General features: G+C 38.3%; 1 protein-coding gene across 2 annotated transcripts in view; it reads left to right on the top strand.

Annotated features, from left to right (window-relative positions):
* LOC115431462 (cGMP-inhibited 3',5'-cyclic phosphodiesterase A-like) overlaps positions 1-25,711 on the top strand; it is a 71,558-nt gene that overhangs the window by 7,494 nt on the left and 38,353 nt on the right. The window contains exon 2 of one of the 2 annotated variants that reach the window (XM_030151838.1): positions 22,379-22,429. The exons of the other annotated variant lie outside the window; for it this stretch is intronic. Coding sequence (XP_030007698.1) covers positions 22,379-22,429 — 51 coding nt within the window. The remainder of the gene's footprint in view (positions 1-22,378; positions 22,430-25,711) is intronic. 2 annotated transcript variants of the gene reach the window in all.

The following is a 25,711-nucleotide window of genomic DNA, read 5'->3' as shown; positions in this document are numbered from 1 at the left end:
CCTAGATATTAATGTATCACTGCCTCAGTCTCTATTTTGTTCCTTAAAAACCGAGAATGTCTATTAGACATTTTAGTGTGAAGATGTGTAGAAATGTGTATGTGTACTGAATCGACCTAAAAAGAGTAACAATATTAATTCATCATTAAAAAGAGGAATTCCAACTCAATTTTGTGCCAAAAACCACTGCACAATCAAATGAAATATCAATGGTCCAACTAGGCATGATTGATTTTTTTATTGGAAGTTGGGATAAAAAGAAGTTGTAAAACTGAAGAATGAGACATGCAGAATTAGACCAAGATTAAAGCAATTGAAAGGAGACTTTGGAGCTTTTAGGAGGTGACTGACCAGATCCCTGACCCAAAATGTGCAGCCTGAGCTTTTCTGAATGGACTGTTTCATTCAGAAGAAACTCAGAAAAATGGAGAGGTCGACAGAGCGACGGACTAAAGACAAACGATAGATTAAAAAAAACGACTGAAAGAATAAAAGACAGTGGCTGCATCGCACACCGAGCAATCAAGAAGCCAAATGTGAGTGAGTGTATGAGAGAAGGGGGAACAAACGCTGGAGGGGACCTAATGTAGGAGCTACTGCGTGAGAGCGAAGGAGCAAGGGGAAAGAGAGAGTGTTGAAGGATTTGTTGGGGAGGGTGAAGAGAAGAGGGGGAGTGAGAGGAGGTTTGCTGCCAAGCACAGCAGAAGTGTTGATGGTCAGGGACAACTATCTGGTCCTGTGTTCAGCCTCTGTGCTGTCTTTCTAAACACACCACTGATCAGAGTCCTCTTCCCATCACACGAGTAAGTTTGAGCCGATCTCATGGTTTGTAAGACAGAGGTTGCATGTGAGAAAAGTGTGTGTTTGTGTGTTTGTTTCCACATAATGTTAAAGGAGAGCAAGAGTGAAACTGTGTGTGAAGATAGCATCCACAGAAAGGTTGCAGCAAATAATTTTAACCTGGCCTGGCCACTACTGTATACACATACTCACACATACAACACCCTCACACACATACAGTGGCTTCCCCGCTGGCTGTCCAGGTGAGGTTTGGTGGCTTTGGACAAAGATTGCCTTGTTACTAGACTCAATGGTGTGTTTTAGCTCCAAAATATGCTTGGTGAGAGGCGAACGGAGGGGAGGGCGGTTGGCCTGAACAGGGGGCAGCATCTATGAGCAAAATCTAGAGCTGTCCATACATCTGTGCATCTGTTCCCCTTCCTCCTGCTCCGTAGTAAATACCCATGCAGTGAACTGTTAGCAGAAAAGAGTTGAAAGTTGTTATTCATCTACACCTTCTGACTTCTCAGTGCCCATACCGGCTCTGCTTCCTCACTGTGGTAATGAGTAATTACCTTCCATAGTCCATAACAAGATAAAATGAATTATTTCCTTTTTGAGGTTTGTTTACACGAAAAATGAAATACAACCATACAGGCCTTATCATTAAAAGCAGTTTGCTACTTAGTTGATCATGGAAGAAGAAGCATTACTTATTCATTATTCTCGCACAGTGACACCATTTCCAGCACCAGTGTTAGTCTTCATTTAAACATAGACCCAATTAAAATCTTGCCTTTGGCCTTTATCATGTGTTTTGATGACAGTTTCTCCAGACCTGTGTTCTTCTATTACATATAGGTAATTTTATTCCTGACACTTCGGAACATTCGATCAGTGTTTCAGTGTTTCAGTTGACATTTTAGTAAATACAATAAGAGGAACTTTTGTCTGATAGAGACATGTATAACATAAGAATGTCACCTCTGTTACAGGTTATTGTTATCATTAAGATTATATTGATACTATTATTGTTTTTTATTGTTTATTTAACAAGGACATTGTACATTGATTTTTCATCTGCAGTCCCTGAATAGATGTTGAATTGTTACCCTAAAAGGTAGCACAAGGTTATAAACATACAACTTTTAAAGGAGTGATATTTTGCTTTTCTAAATGGAATTATGCATTTTAAACATTTCCCTGTGGTCTACATAAACTGTAAATGCTCTGCTTAGGTCTGAATTCTTCATTAATTCAACTCCACAGGTCCATCTTCAAGCCTATTTCTGAGTAATGACACCAGAAAGGTAGTTTTGAGCGCTGGCCCTTTAAATGCAAATGAGCCACTTCACACCCCACCCCACCCCCAGGTTGTTGACCATGCTTTCTGTCCCGATCAGCCACTTGTGTTTGTTAATACCACCAACAACTGAACATTTTATGTATTTGGCTTGAAATTTGGATGTATTTTCAGTATGGACTACAACCACTGCTGCTGACAAACAATTATGTCGTACTCAGAGAAACGTTCAATGGAAGTCTTGACCTTGTATATGCAAATGTCATGACATAACTGGTTATAAAACGTAACAAATTAAGCAGGAATTAGAACGAGTTGTCGAAATCCACTCAATTTTTGCCAAAATGAATATAGAAATAGCTTTGCAGCACCTGGAGGGTTCAAATTCAAACTTTTTGAACTATTACTGTCCAAATACACAAATAAATGTACCAAAGACTAATAAAAGTGGGTTTAGCACAATTTTAAATACCTAAAACACAAACAGTGCAATCCAAGTTTTGCAATACAAAATTTGCAATTAATAACACATTAAAGTAAGTAAAAAATTATTAAAATACACTTGGCACTTTACATATTAAAACAACAACAAAAATACAACAAAGACAGGACTAAAACTTTACTCTAATCAGTACTGCTCATTGATCTGATACTTTAATGCTATGGTATATTTATGGTATGGTTATCAATTTTTTTTTTTTTTTTTTTTTTTTTTAGATTAGGGTTAGTGTTACATTTTAAATTGTGATCAAATTATTTCCAGTTTGTATTTTAGGCGTAGACTGTCACAGATGAACATCTTAGTCAGAAACAGAGTTGGTGAGAAAAGTTAACCAAACAGCTTTTGCATTATTCTTTTTCTTGTTTCAATTTTTTTTTCTCCAGTACACTTAGGAAAACTGATAACGTCTTAACCTATCAATCCTCCAGTCTTTAATAATTTGGCCCCAGGCCTGTTTAGTACTGGGGTTTCAGTACCCATCCCTATGCCTGTGAGTAGGGAGGTTTGACCAGGGTCATTGGGATATACAGAATGTAGCAGCTAATAAGACAGTGAGAAATATTTGCTTTGTTATTTGATATTTAGACAATTAGATTGATTTACTGTAACCCATTGATGTAATTAATATAGTATGTTGTGTTTAAACATGTATTATGAATAGATGAGACAAATACATGTTTCCATCTTAATTATGATATAAATATGAGCAGTAAACACACAGCAAAAGGCTGCCTGAATCATAATGACGAAGAAAAAACATTTTATTTACACGCATTCACACTTAACTTATGAACATTTGACTTGTGAGTTAGCAGTAACCTTTTGATTAACTAATATTAATTTATTGCATGTCACATCATCATCACAATACTGAACAATATTATGGCACATTGTCATAATGTGATCTCTTGTAATTGTAGATAGTGATTTTGTGTAGTTTTATGAAAAATTTATTCCATAGGTTTTGCACTTAATCAACAAATTTTCTCAACTGTCTTTGCAGTGTGGTCTGCACAGTTAATCATGTGTATGTAAGAAACACTGCATGAAGACCAAATAAATAGACTTTAAGGTGCGCACACAGATAAGGAGCCAGGCCTTGGTGAAGCTCCCACATGTGCTGTGTCCTCATAATGCAAGACTTCTATTCAATTTGAACTGATGTGTCATTGTGAGTTTATATCAGTGGCCCAGTCAAGCAGTTTCTCTCTCTCTCTTTTTCACAGACACACACGCTGTCAGCAGCCATCTTCATATATGGAAGTTCATCAGAAATGTTGCAACATAATCAGCAGCTTGGTTTCCTCAGTTGCTTTCTTTCATCCTGGACTGCTTTCAGGAAAAACACTGTCTTCCTCTCCTACACAAAAAAAAGATACTGTACTGTTTGTGTAAGGCACGAACACAAATACTTATGATTGTGATAAACACCAATCTGTGATGCTTCCACTGCTGTCTGTTTACCTGTACATTATGCATCGGTGATCACATGCTCTCATACACGGGTGTGTGTTCGTGTGTGTGTGTGTGTGTGTGTGCACTTTCTAGTGGTTTATGCTCGGTCAACAATCCGCCGACAGTGTGTTTGTCTTGGACGCTTCCAACCTGCCTGTAGATTACCCAATCAGATAATCAAGGGCATAATTACATCACATGCATCTGTGAGTGTTTTTCCCTTCCATTATCCCTCATAATGCACACATACATGTTTATGTTCACACACACCGGCTGCAGACACACTGTGGTGACGTCGTGTGCATGTAGCAGCTAATTGCCTGAGGCTGTCTGTGTTGAGACACAATAAGTCGTGGTCTCATTTAAACATAAAAATGTTACATCGACCGTGCCGTAGTCAACAGCAGAGTGTTACTGAACACTAAAAGTCTATTTTGAGATAGGCTTTGGCACACCTGCTCCTTTGAAACTGGGTCTGAAGTTATTATAATGATGGGGATGTGGACCGTGAAATGATGGATAAGAGAGCACAATGTTACTTTGCCTCTGATGTTAAAATAACTCACTAGGGACATTTCAGTATGAAATGAGTCCTCTTTTCCAGCGGGGGATCCAATGGACTCATTTTGTGACATCGTCACAGCTGGAGGTTTTTCCACATTTGTACCATTTGGTCACAAGGAAACAGGAAAACATTCATTACTGCAGTTGGACTTATGCTTATCTTATCTCATGCATCATTAATTACCATTGTAATGCAGTTTTGCTAATTTAATTAGCTTGTAAGTATGTGGATTTGATAAAGGTTACATAACTTTAGTTTTAGTTTTTTTTTTTTTGTTTTGCTGTTGCTTATGCACTACGGAATTTGGTTCACTGAAACAAAGCTCCACAGAAAAGCACAATAACACATGACACTTGGAGCTAAACATTCCACTTGCATGTCAAAACTCAACAATGCTTTTTCATAATGACATTTTGTCAACAAAATAATACAATTACTTGATACAAACACTCCTGTTTTTAGTGCTTTCTTTCTAGTTCTATCATACAGGCATGTTTGAAAGACTGTTCCAGTTTAACACACTTCAGTAAACGCCAACTTTGAAAAGCTGTAGGAAAAAGAAATGCATAAATAAAAACAAAAATGCATCTATGAGTATGAAAGCCCTGTGTTAGGTCTGGGTGATCTTACAGTCTCAGATTGGGATTGTTCCTAAATTGTCACATGACCTTCTTTTTGAGAGGGATTTTATAGATGTAAGATAATAATAATAGTAATAGTAATAATAATAATAATAATAATAATAATAATGATTTTGTGGAAACTTTGCTGTTAAGATGATCTTTATTATAACGGCAAATCAGTGGATTTGCAGTATTTTACATGACATTTTGCTTGTAGGCATTGTAATAACCAGTGGGTTTGAAACATAAATGTCACTAGCATAGTTTGCAAGGCTAGTGAATTTATTTCTTTTTATAGCATTACTAATGCCTGTCTGTGTTCAAGAATTTTGTCTGCATTCATTTGCACAGTTTATGTAATGTGTTGTTTTGCTGCTGCTGAAGAAATAATGACAAAAAACAAAATGAATATATGTAAGACAACCTGCTCCTGGTCTGTACTCATGCAGGGATATGCAGGGAAGTCATTATTGAAACACCACAGCTGTATGAACAGGAAAATGTGAACATGTATTTGCTTCATCTAGATATTGTCAACATTGGTATAATGTTGATCCAAATGATACAGAGTTTCTTGTCAGAGTTTCTAATAACAACAAAAGCCATCACACACAGATTAGACCAACAGTAAATAGAGAAAATTAGAGGTCAAACTTAGTTTGGTTGTGACTTGCCTAAATTAATAGGAGATGAGAAGTTTTTGATTCATATGTGGGTCATGATTCTTCCTCGAACAATCCTCATTTGAGCGTTTATAAGATATTGTTTTCGGAATATCAGTAATAGACGAAACACCCACCCTACCCCGGTGGTGGTGGTGAAACACACAGCTGTGGTACCTGACGATTTTCATTGTGATGCAAAAGTTAATGTGAGCCAAAGAAAAGATTAGTACGAGCCAAATGAACTTCATGAAAGGTGTGTGTGAGGTGGGTTAAACATCACTGCAACAACACTGTTGTAGAAATAAAGAAATAAAAAATAAGAGAGATGCCTGTTTATCACATGAGGTAACCCAGAATAGGAAGTGAAAACTTCTGATAATCATGATTAAGAAGGTCAACTGACGTAATCATCCCCATGGGGAAATTCAGCCTCTGCATTTTACCCATCCTATAGTACTCAGAGTACTTAGCCTTAGCATTAGTGAATAGCATTAGCACTAAGCACAGCAGTGAGCCGCCACTGAGGGCATTGTGTGATCTACTCCAGATTTTCATCAGTGCTCTGGTCTTGGGCATTGGCATGAGAACTAACTTATGTACACCTGTTTTTGATGGTGAGGGAAAGACCAGAAGACCTGGGAGAAACCTGTGAAGTGGAGTCCAATTTACAGAGAAAAGGCAAATTGAATACAGAAAATTTACCTGGGAATGAAACACAGAACCTTAAAGCTATGAGGTAAAAATGCTAACCAATACCCCACTGCACCGCCTCATCATTATGTCAAATTGACATCATACTAGCAATATTCTACGTAACTTTAAACTTTCGCTATAGTTTCAATTTCTCAACAAAAAACATTCCGGTGCACAAGATCGCTCAGTCTAACCTTTGTCTCCTCATTGTTACTCAGAGGATGAATGAAAACCATACCACAGCTTGAACTCTTCACTCTTTGTAGAAACTAAATTTCTGATTAAATTAAATCATTGTTAGGCTGTTGTCACTGGTGTGCTGCCGGTATGGAAATACATGCAGCACTTCAGTGAAATGGTATAAGGCATCATCTTACCTGTGTGAGATGGTTGGTCTCATATAGACTTTGCTCTAATATATTAAGGTTGGTGTTAAAAAAAAAAGTACTATTAATGTGTCTGACGTACACAGGTAAGGTAGGTAGTGTAATGCAAGTGTTTATAGTCCCAAAACCACATGAACACAAATCGTTAGCCTCATAGCATAATTGCCTAAGTGTTTTTTTTTTTTTTTTTTTTCTGTTCATAACCAATAATAAAAAATGATGCAGCAGTGTTAGGAGAGTAAAGTTATGCAGATATCATAATTTGGCTAAAAATATGACTAGGCAATTATCCTACGAGACTAAAGAAATGCAAATCTTTAAGATCAAGTTGTAGACTTTACTGGGAAACACAAAGTTAAAATGTTTTTGTGACCTTTATTAGAGACATGCTGTGGATTCACAGACGTCCACAGCAGGGCTGAGTCAGGGGCTCAAATAACCCAAAATTCAGACAGAGTTCAAGATGCTGAGCTGTCGAAAAAGAACATCACATCATACAAATCACCTTTTATCTAAAGCAGTGAGTTTTCTGCAACATGTCTCAACATGTATTGCAGTGATCCTCACTATTTTTTGCACAAAAGCCACATTGACAGATTAAAGTTAAGGGGGAGCCACTTTTATGACAATATATCAAATCACCCTCAAAAATGAGCATTTCTACACATAAAAAAAAGAAACAGCCAATACATTTTCCATTTATATCATATATTACTCACCTTAATATTGGGATGAACAGAAGTTGTCATGCATGTCCTTGACTTTCTTCATGTTGTATTTGTAGTTTGTTGCAATCACAGTGAGGCATTCAAGATGAGCATGGGTCTGTTTCCTCTTGATGGTCTTCATGGTTGAAAATGTTGAATCACAAGTGTATGTGCTCACAAAGAAAGGCATCACTTTCTGTACAAGAGGTTTCATTGTGGGAAAGTCCAAACTCCACAAGTGGCCAACCCCTGCTTTGAGTTCAGTTTGGAGAATATCATTTGTTTGCAGCTCAATTATTTCACTTTCCAGAGCAGCATGACCAACGGGGCAGAGCTGTGTGATAGTTGGAGTGAGAGAGCACACATCCACGAGGAAAGGGTTTTCAGTAAAGTTGAAAATCTCCTTATGTTCATTCACATCACTGAATCTGGATTCAAAATCACCCTTCAGCTCCTCTGAAACCTCAACAAATCCTCTGTAGCTGAAATGCTGCTGTAGAGATGGGTGACTTGTGGTTGTTGCACTGAGTTTTGGGAAGTGGATGAGTGCTCTGTCAGGTATCCACAAAGCAGCTACCTTATTTTGGAATGCACTGACTGGCCTCAGCATGTCACTTGGAAGCTTGTCTTTCCCTTGGAGCTGCAAGTTGAGAGCATTCAGGTGAGAGGTGATGTCAGTAAGGAGGGCCAGCTGTATGATCCAGTGTGGGTCTTTCCCTTTGCTGGCCAGGAAAGTGCAAATTTCAGGGAGGAGGCTCAGGAACTTCTCCAGAACCTTTCCACGGGCCAACCACCTCACTTCACTGTGCATCATTAAATCACTATAGTCTGTGTCATAGGCTTCAATTAACTGTCTGAACTGTCTGTGGTTTAGTGCTTTTGAAACGATAAAGTTCACCACGTGCACAACTTTTTGCATCACATTTTGGAATGTGTTGTTTTTGAGCTTTGATACTAGTGGCTCCTGATGGATGATGCAGTGAAAACTGACAAATTTGGGTATTTCATCTCTTTTATTCATGAGGCCAACAAGACCCCTCTCTTTGCCTCGCATGGTCGGAGCTCCATCAGTACACACACTTACCAGTTTCAACCAGCTTAGGGTGGTGCTCTTCAAAAAAACTGGATTCAGAATATCCTCATCTCTTGTTTGGCTGTGAAGTGGTACCAAGCACAACATTTCTTCTCTAAAAGACTTTTCTTTTGGGAACCTCACCCAGACACACAGCTGAGCAACATCAGTGACATATGTGCTTTCGTCTGCTGCGATGCTGAAACAAGGTGCCGTACACAGATCAGCCAACAACTGGTCCTGTAGGCCAATGTCCTTTCTGATGTCTTCCATGCATCTCGTTATTGTTGAATCAGACAACTGTCATCCTTTTATTTGTTTAAGAATTGCGTCCTTATTGTCAAACTCTGAAAAAAATATTCATGCTGAAGCCAAAAAGCAGTCTTTTACTATTTTTGAGTCTGAGAATTTATTTTTTTTTTTGCCCGTGCTAAAATCCACGCAATTTCAAAAGATGCCTATGTTAAATGCTCTGCAGTAGAGGTTGTTCTGTGAATAAGATTTTGCTGCTCACTAAGTGAAGCAGTTAGCTGTTTCTCAGTTCACTGCCAGGTGAATAAATGTCATTAAATTTTGGATGTGCTGATATGAAATGGTGAATGGTGAAATAAGAGAGGGTGTGTTTGCATATTAGACACAAAGGGTTTGAGCCATGAAGAACAAATAAGAATTTGTCTGTCCATTTCTCTTGGAATTTCCTGTGCTCATCTTGTATGTCTCGCACCTTTCATTTTTCACTCTGAACATCTGGCGTTTGCTTGCTAGTCCCCTCTCCGACATCTTCACGTTGATTTTCATTTGTTGCCTCTTCAAACTCGTTGTCCTCACTGTTCCTTTCAAGACTGTGCATCAGGTTTTGGTCTGTTTTTGATCAGAAATCGTTTCATTTTGTGTCCCGTGTTTGTCATGCTAGCTATCATAAGATGCAAGCTCACACTGTGACCTGCACTGCCAACACAGGTGAGCCAGTATTGTAAACAATGACAGGAGCACGCTATGTTGCCATGTTTGACAGTTACCCCCTATTTGAAAACAACATTAAGTGAGATGAAAGGAGACATTTAATGTGGGTATTTACATGTTTGTTGCGTAGTGTTCATTGTATAATTATGTAGTAGAATATTTTTTAAAAATGTATTGGCTGTGCTATCATACTGTTCTAAGTTGCCACGCAAGCCGCCAATTAAAGCTTGATGAGCTGCATGTGGCTCGTGAGCCACACAATAAGTGTGACTGCTGTATAGTCACTGTTTCACAATGGAGGTTCTGTCCAGTGAAACACTAGAAGGTTTTTTATTTGGAAGGGTCCCATGAAGTGCTGTTTGTATTAACTGTGCAGCTTTACTTGGCTAAATAGAGTTTTGGATCCCACCTCCGTTTTGGGTTTGGCCAAAACACCTTCCGTACATCACAACCAGCATCGTCCCTGATGGACTAGAGTCCTTCTTTGTTCTGTCTCCCTGCCCTCCTCCGTCTCCTCCCTCAATTCCTCTTCTTCTCAGTCTCACCGTCTTCAGATTTGCAAAGCTTCCCTGAGATCTATTTGTAGCGCTCAGACTCACATTGATTGGTGTTCAGAAATAGTATAATGTATTTTCTTGATGACAGATACAGATTTAATTTTTTAAAGGAAGTATCTGATATGAGAAACAATGTGTAGCAGTTTGCAGGAGCAAAAATTAGTCAGATTTGCTAACACTCTGGCACTGTAAAGGGGGGGTAAAGAGGACAAATTCATGGACCCAGCATTTGTGGGGGGCCCATAGAGCAATGGAGGGGGTCCACTGGATACAGTTTAGAAGTTGTGAAAATTTTGTGTAAGATCCACTGTATAATAGAGGAATAGAAGTCAAGAGTCGGACGTTGAAAGCATGTTAAGTTTCAGTTTGGTTTCACACCAGCGTAAGTTACGTTAGTTATGGACCGCACCCCAACATACCCCCTCCGACAGATCGACAATTTTGATGAATTTTCTAAAGGGTCAACAATGTTTACCTTTCATGGGGCCCACAATTGCTAGCGGCGCCCCTGCTAACACTTAGCAAACTGTCAAAAAAACAAACAAACAAAAGAAACAAAAAGACAGTGTGAACAGTGTGTGGACACAGTTACTTTTGCACCTGACTTAATGGCATATTTGTAGGAGTTTCCCTTCCAGTGTGCAAATTTTTGGAGGAGAGTGAGGGAATGTAATTTAATAAGGTTCACAGGTGTTGATTTAGTGTTAATTGCATCATTATTTAACACCGGAAACAAGCATGTCTTAACCCATCTGCACCTGCCATGACTGTGACAGTTATGCATGGGGGAGGTGCTGCCAAGAACAGAGAGCAGGTGGTAGAAGAGAGAGAGGGAATTTTCTCAATTTTTGTCAGTTTATTTAAGAGGGGAGGTGACATGGTGGTGCAGTGGATAGCACTGTCGCCTCACAGAGAAAAGGTCCTGAGTTTCATTCCAACCAAGGACCTTTCTATGTGGAGTTTGCATGTTCTCCCTATATTTGTGTGGGTTCTCTCTGGGTACTCCGGCTTCCTCCCACCATCCAAAGACATGCACTGATAGGTTAATTGGTCAACCTAAAATTGCCCATAGGTGTGAATGTGAGAGCAATTGGTTGTTTGTGTCTATATGTCAGCCCTACGATGAACTGGCAACTCATCCAGGGTGTACCCCGCCTTCCCCCATAGGTAGCTGGGATAGGCTCCAGCACCCACCGTGACCCTAGTGAGGATAAAGCAGTTTCAGAAGATGAATGAATGAATTTGGAAGAGCAAGATGTTATGAGAGCAGATCATTAGACAACAGTCCATATTTTCACCTGTGTTGTAACTGTTCTTGAACTCATTCATAGAAAGAATTTATAGACATACAACATCGAAACCAAAGGCTCAGCAAGGTAAGCAGAGATTCTATGAAGTTTTCAGTGAAATCAAAATTACCAAGTGTTTGCACACTTGTCTTAGACATGGTGCAGTGTTTCCTCTATTACTGATATTACAAAAACAATAACTTATAAACATACACAGTGAATGTATGAGCCACTCAGGTTTGAGTTTGTGAATTATGGTAGTGATATGTTAACCTACGAGTATGACTTCTCTGCATCTCCTTTATGTCACACATCATGCTATCTTCTTTAATTTCCACTGTGGAACCCACCATCCCCCTCCTGTATTTACATCATTGGTAATAATGATCCCGATGTGGCTTTGTGAACAGGTTGGATCGTTTTAGCCTAAGTTGCATTCATCCACTAATACAGTGTTTTTCAACCTTGGGGTCGGGATCCCACGTGGGGTCGCCTGGAACTCAAATGGGGTTGCCTGAAATTTCTAGTAATTGATAAAAAAAAAAAAGAAAAAAACTTACTAATAAAAATCTATAGTGAGTTAAGAGAGACAATCACATACATAAAAGACATGACAAACTATGAAGCTGAAACTGAAGCACTGTGGTACTGTTTATCTTTCAAATGTTCATTGTGGTCGGTTTAAGATGCTGCAGCTCTTTCATAATTCATAGTTTGAGTTATTGTTTGTTCAGTGTTAAATGTCAGCCTTGTAAATACAAGGTGGACTGACTGTACATATCCTAACCAAGGAAAATCAAATTCTCACTTCGTGCAGTAATCTACACCTGGCTTTTCTGCCTCCGTCCATAATAATATACATTATATAGCCTGAAAGTCACAACATTTATTTGCAACGTAGTATAGCAAACTATTACATGATCAAAAACAAATTAATTTTAGCAAAAAAAATGTCTCTGTTTTGAATGCCTGGGGTCACCAGAAATGTGTGAAGTTCAAATGGGGTCACAAGCCAAAAAAGGTTGGGAACCACTGCACTAATACCTCTAGTTTTACTGCAGAAAACTCCTGCCTTGAACTCCATGTGTGTAAAACCCATACTTGAGTGCATCAGGTTACAGTAACAAACAGTGTCTATGTTGTTAGTAGAATCCCCCACCCTCATTCATGTGTGTGTGCAATCTGGCACCGCATTAATTTGTGCTGCTCTTGGTGCTGGTCAGTACTGAGATGACCTGGCTGCATCTGTCTTCATAATTTAATGCATTGTTAGTAGATCATCTTAACACACTACCCACTCCCTTTGGTGCTTCTTTTAAATTGTAGCCTCTGTAATTTGTGCTGCTTTGGTGAATCCCGCTCTTAGTATGTTTATTTCAACCATGTTTAGAAAAATTATATTTTTGATGATTTTGTCCAGGCAAACAACTGGCAAAAAGTAACAGTTACTTATCACTGAAGAAGTGCAAATTTTGAGATGATGAGAACTTTCCCTGACAAAACAAAGCTCCATAACCTCAAGTGTGTTGATGTTTCTAACTTAAAATAATAGCAGGTTAAAATCTGATAAGGCTCCACCTGACTCTGGATTTTTCTTTCTTAATGACAGCTGTGAGACACCAACAGCTTGAACTTAGAGTTTCTTTTAGGAATGCAACAATTCAACTTTTTCAGGTGTGATACACATACTGTCTGGCTTTGGGGAGCAGCTGATATCGAATACTAATGCATTAGTGTTAAATTGAAAAGCAACATACTTTGCTGTTTGGAAGACACCCCTCTAGATCACTCTAGAATGTACAAAGCAACTTCAGGCTTGACTTTTGACATTTCTTTCAAACTTTGTAAAAAAAAAATCATATGTTGGTAGAAGCTATTGCAAGGGTAGCAAATTGGAATATGTCCAAAGTGGACATTTATCCTTGTAAGGACTTATTTTATACAACACTTAAGTAATGAGCTACATATGCTATGTTAGTTACCAATCATAATATTCTACAAATTGGGAGTGTTTTCTGTAATTATTTACACCAGCGGGGTGATGTTGTATTCACACATAGAATGGTGCAGTGGTTAGCGTTGTCACCTCACAGAAAGAAGGTACAGGGTTCGATTTCATGTTCTCCTCATGTCTGTGTGGGTTCTCTCTGGGTAATCTGGCTTCCTCCTATCATCCAAATACATTTAATAGGTTAATTGGTAAAATCTAATGCCTTTAGGTGAGAACGAACACTTGTTATATGTCAGCTCAGTGATGACTGCCTGCAGCTGGGATAGGACCCCCGCAACCCTCACAAGGAAGCAGTGGTTTAGAAAACAGATGGACGGGACTAATATTAGATACCAGTGTGAATAGTGATGCAGCCCCAGTTACTGCAAAACCTGATGTGCATTATTGGGATGCAATTATTCTGGGATGATGTGAAAAATAACAAAGCTCAGATTTCATATTAAATGTCATTTTTGCAGTTTACAAAGCCCATATCTTAAATAACACGGACTCTAACATGAATACATTGAATGGTCAGTTTATCAGAGGAATTTACATGACAATGTTCATTTGTTGAGTTTTAAACATGTTTCCGTTTGAGTTTTTTTTTTTTTTTCAGCTCTGAGCAGTTTTTTAATGGCGCCAATATTCACCCATGAAAAAACTACTTGAGTATGTAGTCCTAGGGGAAAGGCAGTTGCTCTAGCAACTCTTGATGAAATAGAAAATGAGACGACGTGAAAATGACTGGACTGCAGCATTAATTTGGGTAATATTCTCCCTTGGGGCATTTTTCTTCAGGCCATGTGCATCTGTAGTTGAAAATCTTCCTTTTTCTCTGTATCTCTGCCTCTCTCTCTTCTTGCCCTCTCCCACTTTGTCACTTTTTTGTCTGCCTGTCCCTCTCTGTTCTCTCTCCAGCTCACCCAATTCCCTCTCTGTCCAACTTTCAGAGGACAAATGCCAAAGGCTGTATTATTGTGTCCTCAGCTGCCATCACTCACTGTGTTATGTAAGACACTGCTGAAGTGTTTGTGTGCCTCTGTGCGTGTGTGCTTGTTTTTTTTTTCCTGGCTTCAGTCCTGATATGCCTTCTCTGAATTTATAATCATCCCAGAGTGTTCAATCTGAGGCCAGATCCAGATCAGCTCTTGTGTGATCTGTCGTTTTTATCTTGACCTTTTGCTCCATGAATTGTTCAGAACATACATAGGAGTGGCAAAAGTGAAGAAGTGTTTATCTGAAAAAAACAAGGCCTCTTGTTGTAGTTCAGTGTAGTATTCTAACAGAAAAACATGTTTGATTCTCATATACACGTGTTGTTATAAGGTACACAAGGTTTTTAACAGGGGCATCTTAATAGTACTTTTTGATTGTTATGGTGTCTTACCAGAACACAAAGCAACTACTATTTTACAGTTTTGTGTTGCAATCTTTTGATCTTTTTTTTTTTTTTTTTTTTTTTTACTGATTCCTATTTATTGAACATATAGAAGTGTTGATAATTCAGATACATTAAACAAATGATATCTTATTGTCCTATTGTGTTTTATTATATAGTAAATAAGCAGACTTCTGTCATCACACCTGTATTTTGAATTTTTTTTTAAATATTTTACATCATTTTGCACTTCTTGAAAACGATTTCAGTTTCTTTGACAATGTATGGCAATTAGACAATATAAAATAAATAGTTAAAAACAAGACTGTGTGCAGCATCTCAGTTTAGCTGGTCCACATAACAAACAAAACATTTTTTTTTAACAGACATGCACCTCACCTGAAGCTAAAAACAAAGTGAAAGTAGCCTTTCTTCATCACATTCCTTGCAACTTTCAGATCACATTTACACATTTCAGATACACACTTTCATGCCATCTCAAACGTCTCTCAGGGCATGTGTAACCAGGTAAGGAGCAGAGAGTTTATTTCAGGTCAAGTTTCAAAATTCAGAAATAATTGGATTCATTCTATAAATGGCACCCTGTTTTCTCTGAGCTGTGGCGAAGCATCACAAAGTGAGCTCTTGGTTCTCATCTGAAGAGCAGACGAAGGAGTTGGCCTTGGGCTGTGATGTGCATACAGGATGGTAAACACATGACTCCATCTCCCCTTCTCTCTCTCATTCTCTAACAAACACTCAGATCTTTAAATGCGCACACAAACAGATATGTGTGCACACATCGTGGCACCTTTAGCTTGTGCTGGTATCAGTTTGTTTCCTCCTTTTATTCAACTTTATCCCCCCTGTGTCTCATTCTCTGCTCCTCACACGTTTTCCCGTCTGTACCACTGAGCTTCCCTCTGTCCAATCTCATTCACCAAGGGATTCAATGAATACGGCCTTATTAGATGAAGCTGTTTTTGTGCGGTTTAGCCTGGAGACAAGGCTACTTAGAAGAGCTGCTTCCTTTCTATGGATTGTTACCTAGTACATGGTTTCTTCCCTTTTGTTGTTGTTCCCTCAGACCGTGTGTACACTCCACATCAAAATGAGTCATTGAGGAACATAAAGACTATATGGATCGTACAATGCCCATATAACTGATGAGACATTTTATATGAATACTCGTATCATCCTCACTTTATTTTATTTTAACAGTGGATGTTTACAAGGCTGCACTAGGGGATCTGGGGTAATGCTGAAATGCTTTAGATAAACAGCCATAAAATGGTTGTTTCCTGTGGGATTTGCTAATGGCATCAGGCCCAATATCTATAAATAATTTGTCCATTTTGTTGCAGAGAATATTGGTTTGAATATTTTTTGAGTCATGAGACCTATGTAACTATGTACAAAGATTAACCCAAAAATATTTGAACTAAGTCAGTCTGAGGGAGTATAACTACAGTAATTCAAGCAGATTAATAAGTGCAAAATAAAACACTAACATACTCAAGTATCTTTTATGATAACTAAGATGAATAAATTCTAATCATTAACCATGTTATTTTCATGTTTTCTTTTGTTTTTTAACTCCTTTAGAATAGGTTTGTGTTGCCAGATGTTATGATGTGTGTTGCTGAGATAAAGGCATTTAGAAAATACTGTTGATTTTATCCTGATCTGTGTGTCCGAAGATGTCATTATAGTGTCTCACATACATGGCTGGTGAAAAGGGAGCACAATATTTGTTGGAGTGACTATGATGTCATTATCCGTGTTCATCAGCTTTTCATGTCGGAAAAACATGGGACAATGGAGAAAGCCTTGTTTGCTGTTTTATTTCAAAATTTTCTTTGCTAAAACTATTAGTGCTTCACACTGGAATGTCAGCATTTATTAGTACATACTTATTGGCATGTTGAAGACTGAATATAGTAGCAGAATGGTAAATCATTTTATATCGTTTTATAATAGAATACTATTAGAAGTACAGTATGATGGTAAAACCTCCCTCAGACTTTTACTTTCTATAGTACACATAAAGTGAAATCTAAACAAAAGTACTAAAAAGTACTTCTGTGTATGTCTGAATGCTTTTCCACCACTGATCTGATATGTCAGACAGTGTTATCAGTTTATCATCAAGAACATTTTGGAGCGGCAACATTAAATAGCAAAACTTTAAGAAGTACAGGGACAAAATGGGATGGAAGTCATTATGCATGCAGCTCCAAATGGAAGACCAGTGTCTGGACGCTCACGTTGTTCCCATGGGACTAAGCCTGAAATGCTAGTGCCCGGCAACGTCAGTGTCAATCAGCAAGAGCAGAACGCTGACAGAGAGAAGTGGGTTGTGGGAGCTGTGACGCACGCCCCTCTCACAGTAATAGGAGTACAGAAATGACAAGCTGGCGTCAGTAGCCTAACATGGGTACAACAACATGAGGGAAAAGCACTCCACTTAGCCGTCGAGCCTTAGAGGGAGGGAGACTGACGAGGTTAATATGGTTTGTGTGCACCTATGTGTATGTGTGCGTGTTGCAGATGTTTTATTTTACATGCATGAGGGCATATTTGCATGAGAAGCAGCTTATTTAGTGAAGAAAAGATGACCAGAAGATCAGAACTGCACAACTGAACAATGCTGAATGGTGTAATGGTGAAGTATGTGTAATGTAATATTGCTGTAGTGAATATGTGCAAATCATTTTTAAGGGACAGTCAACATAAACAGCTTTGAGAGTGACTGATGAATTACATTTGCACAGGGTGGTATTCTGAGATGCATCGGCTAACTATTAGGGTGCACATGTATGTTAAACATCAAACAAATAATTGAATGGAGGTACCAAGCTCCAGGGAACATGATCACATGCATCTACACACACAGCAGTTCATGTATCGCACATGAAATGTATATGCAAACATGAGATGTCGGATTCTAAATTTGCTGACAGATGCATGGATGCATTTACTTGACAGTTCGTGCAATGGCTTAGTCATGCAACTCTGCTGCGAAACACACACATTTGCCTGTGGCTACATTGGTGGTTGCTATCAGCACAATCCATTCACAGTACGCAGAAAAGGGTAGTGTTTAGTATGAAATTATGCAAATAATATTTCTGCTTTTCTCACATCAAACCATAATATTTTGTATATACATTCTCTGGCAGTGGTGCCTTATATCCCTTTTTAGCACACGTGTATATTTACAAGACAGTATGAGAGAGGATTTTGAAAGCTGTCTTTCCCCCAGCTCCCTAGCCTATTTTTACTTATTCATAGCTACTATAAACAAGCCATCTTAGTGTGACTTCTGGGAATGCAATGAATTCTGGGAACCTTGTGTAGGCCATTAATGATATAAAACAAGCAGCTGTCATTTTATGCCTTATGATGACAAATTATACATTGCATTCAACTATAATGTCTTCCTTAGGTTTATTTTTTTTCTCAGTGCATGTATGTCTTTGGCTTTGGTTTTGTCACTTAAAGACACAGAATTAGAGATTTGATGATGCAGTTAGTGTTTTTTCAGCCATACTCTATGTTTAAAGTCAGCAGATGTATACACCTATAAAGTCTAAAATAAAGAAAATTGTAAAAAAAAAAACTTTTAAAAAACGTAATTTCCGTATGATGATGATGATGACGATGATGATGATTATTATATTGACTTGTTTGTCAGATTTGTTTGATTTTATCAGCATCAGGCTTCTGGAAAGCAGTTTCAGGTCCAGGTGCAGGAGCCCTTCTAGTGTCTTACATACATACACACAGATGTATGCTTGATGGAGTGACGTGAGCGTGTAATGAGATCAATAAGCAATCGTTGCTGTGGTCTGGCTTCACGGTGCATTGACAGGGCCTGTGATATGCTGATTGGGAAAATTAGCATCAGCGAGTGGCACTAACATGGTTTTGAGTGATGATGGTGATAAGTGCATGTCTGCTTGTGTGACTTTGTGTGTGTGTGTGGGTGGGTGAGTCATCATCGTCCAGCCCAGGAGTCCCGTCTCTCTCTCTCTCTCCCTCTCTCTCTCTCTCTGTCGCTTACACACACAATCACACAGTCACATGAATACATGCAGGCAAACTATGCATACACAGGCAGCTTTGCCAAATCCATTTGGCAAGCTAGATGTGTTGAGTGGGTAAATGGTGATTCTTGAGGTCACTGTGCAGCAGCTTGTATTGAAAATATGTGTGGTACCATCAGTCAAACACTGATTAAATGTGTTAAATACAATATGATGAATGTGCTAAAATGGAGGAAATGCAGCACATGGCAAATATAGAAAATATAGAGCAGCACTTCCAGCTAACAAGTTGACTATTGGCAGTGAGCTTTTGTGTCTTTGTAGAGATACCGTAAAATAAAAAGCTGTTCGGGGGTGAAAAGATTAAATAAAAGACACAATTACTGATGGCCTCTATATTCTCATGTGTTATTTCTCCCCCTCTCTCTCCATATATGTGTTATGTCTTTCCTGTTTCTGCCTCAGCTGGGATCTAGTAAGAACAGTTGCTGGTCAGTAGGGGATTGGTTCTGGCTTGCTGGGTTCTTCAGGACTGGAGTGTCTGAGTCGTGACAAACAGGGAGGAGAGCCGGTGTGTGTGTTTGTGTAAATACGTGTGTCAGTGCATGTGTATGCACTTGTAGTTGCTCCTGCCTATGTGTGGGTGTGTATGTGTTAAGAATGGTTTACAGACATTCATGAAAGCAGATCTTATGCCCCTTCAGCCTTACATGGTTTTGTCACAGTATGTCCTAACATACACACACGGCTGTTTAAATTACAACCCGGGGTTAAGGACAGTCACAGTGTGTTTCAGAACAAGATCTACAGCTCCTGTAGTCAATCACAAATGGTTTTATATGGTCCAAGACTGTCACTACAGTATGCATTACTCAGGAGAAAATATATGTTTTTTGTTTTGCTTTTGTAGGTTAAGGAAAAAAGATAAAGGTCTGAGAAGAAGGTCGAAGTAGAATTATATTGACCATATTGCTATTTTTAAAGCAGTTTTCTTAAATCTCTCTCTCTCTCTTTACATTGTTGCAGTAGAGATGTGTAACCCTAAAACACTTGTGTAATGTGTATTGTACAAAGCATGCACTGTAGTGTCAATATCTATCCTTTATTTAACCAGCTAAAAAAAGCCTCATTGAGATTGCAAATCTCTTTTTCAAGAGTGGCCTGGCCAAGAAAAGCAGCATAACACACATTTTCCGACAAGACAAGACATAATCAACACATAATACAAAACTTACAATTGATTGTTACAAAACAATCATTTGAGCAAGTTTAAAAACAGTCACATTAACCAAGCTGATTACATTACATATTGTAATACAATATTACAGAGCCTAATCAGTCATTTGTCGCTGGTGGCAGTAGTTTTACACTTGGCAGTTTCATCAAATAAGTCCCTGATGGTCCCACAGTGGAATTTTTCATGATTGTCTTGCTTTTTTTTTGTTTTGTTTTGTTTTTTTACTTCACATTTTACAAGTCTGTTGGAGCATCTGTGGTATAACTATCAGCAATATGACTCTCTTCAGTGTATATTCTTACATCAGATTCATCCTCCTCTATTATACAATACAGTTCAGATATAGAAGATGTTTCAGCTTTAAGTACAAACTGCTAACCTTGTATGAAATCTAAGCCTTATTTCTTTTCAAGTTATGTATAACATGATTTCTATGGATGTCATATGTTTGATGTTTTCATAAAGTTATAATAAACATATAGGGCTGCTTGTTCTTATGAACTGTTTAAAGCTTTGCCTGCTGCATTAACACCCTTGAGACTCCTGTGTGCATGTTAAAAAAGAGCTCCCTCTGCAGGTTACATTGTGTACATTCATGTGTTAGTCTCCCCTAGAGTTGGAGTCAGAGAAAAGAAGGTGTTCTCCACTTGTAACAAAATAATATTTTTTCTTTTAGTTCAAGTACTACTTAGACACTGTATGAGTGTAATTAGATGCAATTTTAGGACAGAATGATGGAAGTGTCAAATAATATGTGGGTCAGGAGTGCATTAGGCTTCTTTGAGAGTTGACATAAGAAGTATATTTGAGCTGTAATGGAAAGCAGAGCACAGAGGAGGACTTAAAGGCTCGGGTGAATGATGGATTCTGAAATGCGTGTGTTGTTTATGATAGACATAAAACGGACTCATTTGGTTCCTTTCAATCCGAGTTGTGTCACGGTGGAACAGTTTAACCGCATGGCGTAGCTTTGCCAGACTCAAATCAGTCTCAGTGTTTCAGTGATTATGCATTTTTACATGATCATGGAGTTCAGTGTGATTCAGCATTCCAGATTTTTTTTCATTCTTCAACAACAACCTCTTCCCATCCCAGGGCCTCACATAAAACAGGAATCTGCTGTATTAGGCAGATTATCTCATCTGCCATTCAAGATGCAAAGTCAACTCCAGTTGCTCTGTCAGGTCATCTCATTTTATGACATCACCCTACAAACTATGACAGCCAGAGCAGTGCACAGAGGCAACCAACACATATATAGACACACTTAAAAGCACAAAGACCAATTATTATATTTTCTTGAGGAACGTGCACTGTCTTTAAACTGTAAATAATATAATCCTGTCATCTTTAAGCAGAACATCTTGAAAATTTAATAGAAGATACGATTGTGCTTAATCGTATCACTAATAATTCTTATCTTTATCTTATCACTAATAACAATTAGCTTGTTTCATCATTGTAATTCATACTGTATTCAAATCCAGACTCAAAACTCACATTTTCAGAATAGCTTACCCACCATAAGTTTTACTCTCCATCTCATATTTTCATTTCTATGTATTTTAATTACTCTTATGTATTTGTTTACTTCTTTGTATTGTATGCATTGTCTGTTTTATCCTCTGCTGTACAGTGGCCTTGGATGTCCTGAAAGGCACTTATAAAAAATGTATTATTATTATTATTATTATTATTATTATTATTATTATTATTATTATTATTATTATTATTATTATAACATTTCAGGTTTAGTGATTTGTAAGGATAGGATGGGTTACCTTTATCTCAGAAAGGTGCATTAAAATCTCAAAGGTGTATTATTTATGAAAAGTGATTTGGAGACCCATCATTAGACTGTGGAATCAAATTCTGTTTTTTATTTTCGTTGTGCAAAAGCCATGGCGGTCTGGGAAGCGATGAGGATGTTGGTGCAGGGGAGGCGTATGCATGTAGATCAGCCCTCCAGCTGCAAGTGTGTGATGTGTCATTTTCTCTTTCTTCATCAGCAGCGTCTGCTATCTTTTTATTTTTAGATGAGATGATGGAGAGAGGGATGAAGTAAAGATGAAGTAAACAAGGAACAGAAGTAGGAGAGATGAGTGTCACCGTATGGACAGGTCTCTGACAGTAGCTTCTGTTTGTATGCTTCTATCTGCAGATTTTATACCAGCCAGAGTGGGACTACAAGAGAGCTCTGAGCAGATCTCAGGTCAGTCCAGCATGGGGTGAAGAGGAGGAATAATGTGTCTTTTGTGTTTTGCATTTTTTCCCCCCTCATTTACAAACCTGTTAAATTAAATGCTTTATGTTGTACAATTTTTTCAGGGTTTGTAAAACTTAAAAATACATTTCAATAGACTCTTTACTATACGAGTATACTAATATCCAATATGTACACACAACTTTAATTTCACATGGATCTCTTTTTTAAATGTGTTGGTTCATATACCATGGATCTAAGTTTTCTGGGAAACATGTTGCTTTCATGCCAGAAAACTGATTAAGATTCAGATACCAGCACGGCATGTAGAGTATTAGATTTTTGACAGGAAGGACTAGAAAAGCGAGTTGTTGCTAGACTGCATTTTGTCCGTTACAGTCATTTTTATTGAGTGACGTATGAACTAGTGAAAAAATAGATCAACTTGTCTATTATGTTAAATGATGCAGAGGGTTTAGAGCAAGTCAAACTAAATACAGTAAAAGACATATCCTTCACTGAAGAGTTTAGAAGGGAGTATATGGGGTTATATGTGGTATTGATATTCCAAATCCTCAGCAGCAGCAGGAAGTAGTGCATCAGAACACATCTAGGATGATAAAACCACAAATAAATCAGTGCTATCTATCTATAGACTATCACTCACTGAATAAAGTATAAAGTTCTTATTTACTCACATCTGTATTATGATATCATCAAGTTTTTTTCTTCTAAGCCATAGTCACCTCTGTTTTCTGCGCAGTTTGCATTGTCAGTAGCTGTACTGAAGATCAGTTTGGAATCGTCCGAAACAAGGTCAGAAGTGTTACAGTTTAGTCCAAACTGTGGATCAACAGTGAACTTAGCAAAGAGTAACATTATATAATAACTTAAAGTCTTCATAAGCCTCAGAATCAAAGAAACTCTGTGATTTCAACATCAGACTTCATTCTTTTAATTTAGAGCTGTGTCCAATGGTGTAAACAACAACAGTGCTTCTAGCTTTTATTACATAGTCACTTTTTTTTCATTCCAAAGTTGTTTCTTAGGGTTCTCAATGTCACCGCGGTCATGGTGACAAGCAAGTCTATAAAAAATATAACATCACTTTGATACGTCTAGGACATTTTTTAATATTTCAAAGTAGAAATATTATATGTAACCCCTTTAATGAGACTTTCAAGTACAGATAGAACATTTGGGAGGGACTGTATTGATGAATCTCAGAAGCTGTTTCTAGACTGGCCAGCCTGGTGTCGGAGCCAGTTCCCACACCAGTTACACTGGGAACCGAAGTGCTTGCCCATGAACGGCCAACATTCATACCATTATGAACCCATGAGCCCGTGACACGTCATTGACAGAGGGCGTTGCTTTGCCACCCCCCAAAAAAAAAAAAAAGGAGATGTCGCATTGCTACTGTTTTGTCCCTCGACATTTACCGTAAATGTAGTAGGACTGATGCACGATGGGATAGGTTGTAGGAGAAAAACTGCATGTCTGCAAGTGAATGTACGAGCAGCAATAAAGATGACACAGAACTCCTGAAAAATGTTTTTTATTTAATACAACTCAGAACATTACAACTCAGTTTCTCTGCCATTTTCCACGTTTTCTTGGTTTGCTTATTTTTCTGCTTCTAACCCGGATCGATCTGGTGACTTCCACTCACTCCATTTATGCATGGTGTGTATATTTAAATGTTAAATGATCAACTGTCATTTTCCAGTTACTGTACATGCAGCCCCAGCTTCAGCTAAAAACACATCCTTCATGTTAATAGACTTTTAATGAATCAATATGTACCCCTGTTTCCTGATGTAGAAAGCCTGGCTCTGATAATACACATTACTTACTGCTAGGTTGTCATGCATCACCTGCTATCACAGGAAACACTTGACAAGTAGTGGGCGTAGTGCAACTGTGGCCAACTGAGCCCCGAACAACTATTTTATGGTCCACTGATGAGTCACTTTGATCTTTGTCCCGATGGATCCTAGCAACCAGGCATTTTCAATACAACTGATTTCTGTGTACTGCAGGTCCTCTCATCCTTGAACCGCTGGTGAACATTTGCAATTGGCAGATGCAGAAGTAAGGGGCGGGTGAGAGGACAGAGGGAGGTCCATGAAGCAGCAGAGAAGAGGAGAGCAGTGTAGTGGATAGGAGAGTGTTTGTGGTCTAGGTTGTATAGGAGTCAGCTGCTGTGAATTGAGACTCTTACAGCTTTGACATTTGAACTTGACTGTTACAAGAAGAAGAGATTTCATATATCATCTATAGGAATCTAGACAGCAACACTGGGATTGACTTGTGTTCAGATGAAACACAAATGATGCAGAGGAGGCACTCAGCAAGCACCATGGGACGCCACCAGGACAGTACACATCCTCCCAATAAACAGGTTCAGTATTTCTTTAACTTAATAAGATCGCTGCTTTAAGCTCCGTATGGAAATGTATGCACCTGGGCGCTACGTGTGTGAGCGTATGCCCGTGCAGCCATGTGTGCAGAAAAAGGAAAGCCATTTAATCAGTAATGATGAGATGGTTTAAATAGGACAACTTGAAGCAATGTCTAAATTAAGCGTCTTGATACAGCCTAGTTTTTAGGTCAATTACGTATGTGAGAGACTGGTGTTCGTAAGCAGGAGGGTGATGCCACTGTAGGGAGATTTAGTGTGACTATTGTTTTTTTCTATTGACGTAAATTGAGCTGCATATCCTATGAGGGTGGTTGTATTATCTTCATGTTACATCTTGATAGTATCACCAGACACCACAATGGTTTGCATAGTTTCATTATCTGTAAAACAAACACAAAGAACAATCGCATTCACATTTATTAACTTTGTTCTCACCATTTGACACATAAATATGGGCAAAAAGTATTGATTTATTAGAATATGACAGTTGGAAAGAAATGGTTCATCAGTGGATTTGAATGATTTTCAGTAGATCAGATAACCCAAGTAGCCTGAACCTACTGCAAACACATACCTTTCTGTTCATGATGAATAAGTCAATGCATATTTGTTAATGATTAATGGGGTAGAAAATGTGAATTCTTCTTTGTAGTCCTGTCACTGATTTTCCTGTGCCCACAATGTGAATAAATGCTCTGGCTTTAATGTGTGACTGTTTCAACATTAATACTTAAATGGGGATGGTGTGGATATTCCCTTTTCTGTGCTATTGATACAGTTGTACAGAGACACAGAGCAGCTCACTACTGTACTGCTGTACTGTACAGTTGTTGTAGATTAGACTGTAGAGGAGCTCAGCTGGCCTG

Source organism: Sphaeramia orbicularis, chromosome 13, assembly GCF_902148855.1.
Source record: "Sphaeramia orbicularis chromosome 13, fSphaOr1.1, whole genome shotgun sequence".
NCBI classification, from domain to species: domain Eukaryota; kingdom Metazoa; phylum Chordata; class Actinopteri; order Kurtiformes; family Apogonidae; genus Sphaeramia; species Sphaeramia orbicularis.
Note: the sequence above shows the minus strand (reverse complement) of the source record. Positions and strands in the feature narration are given on the sequence as shown.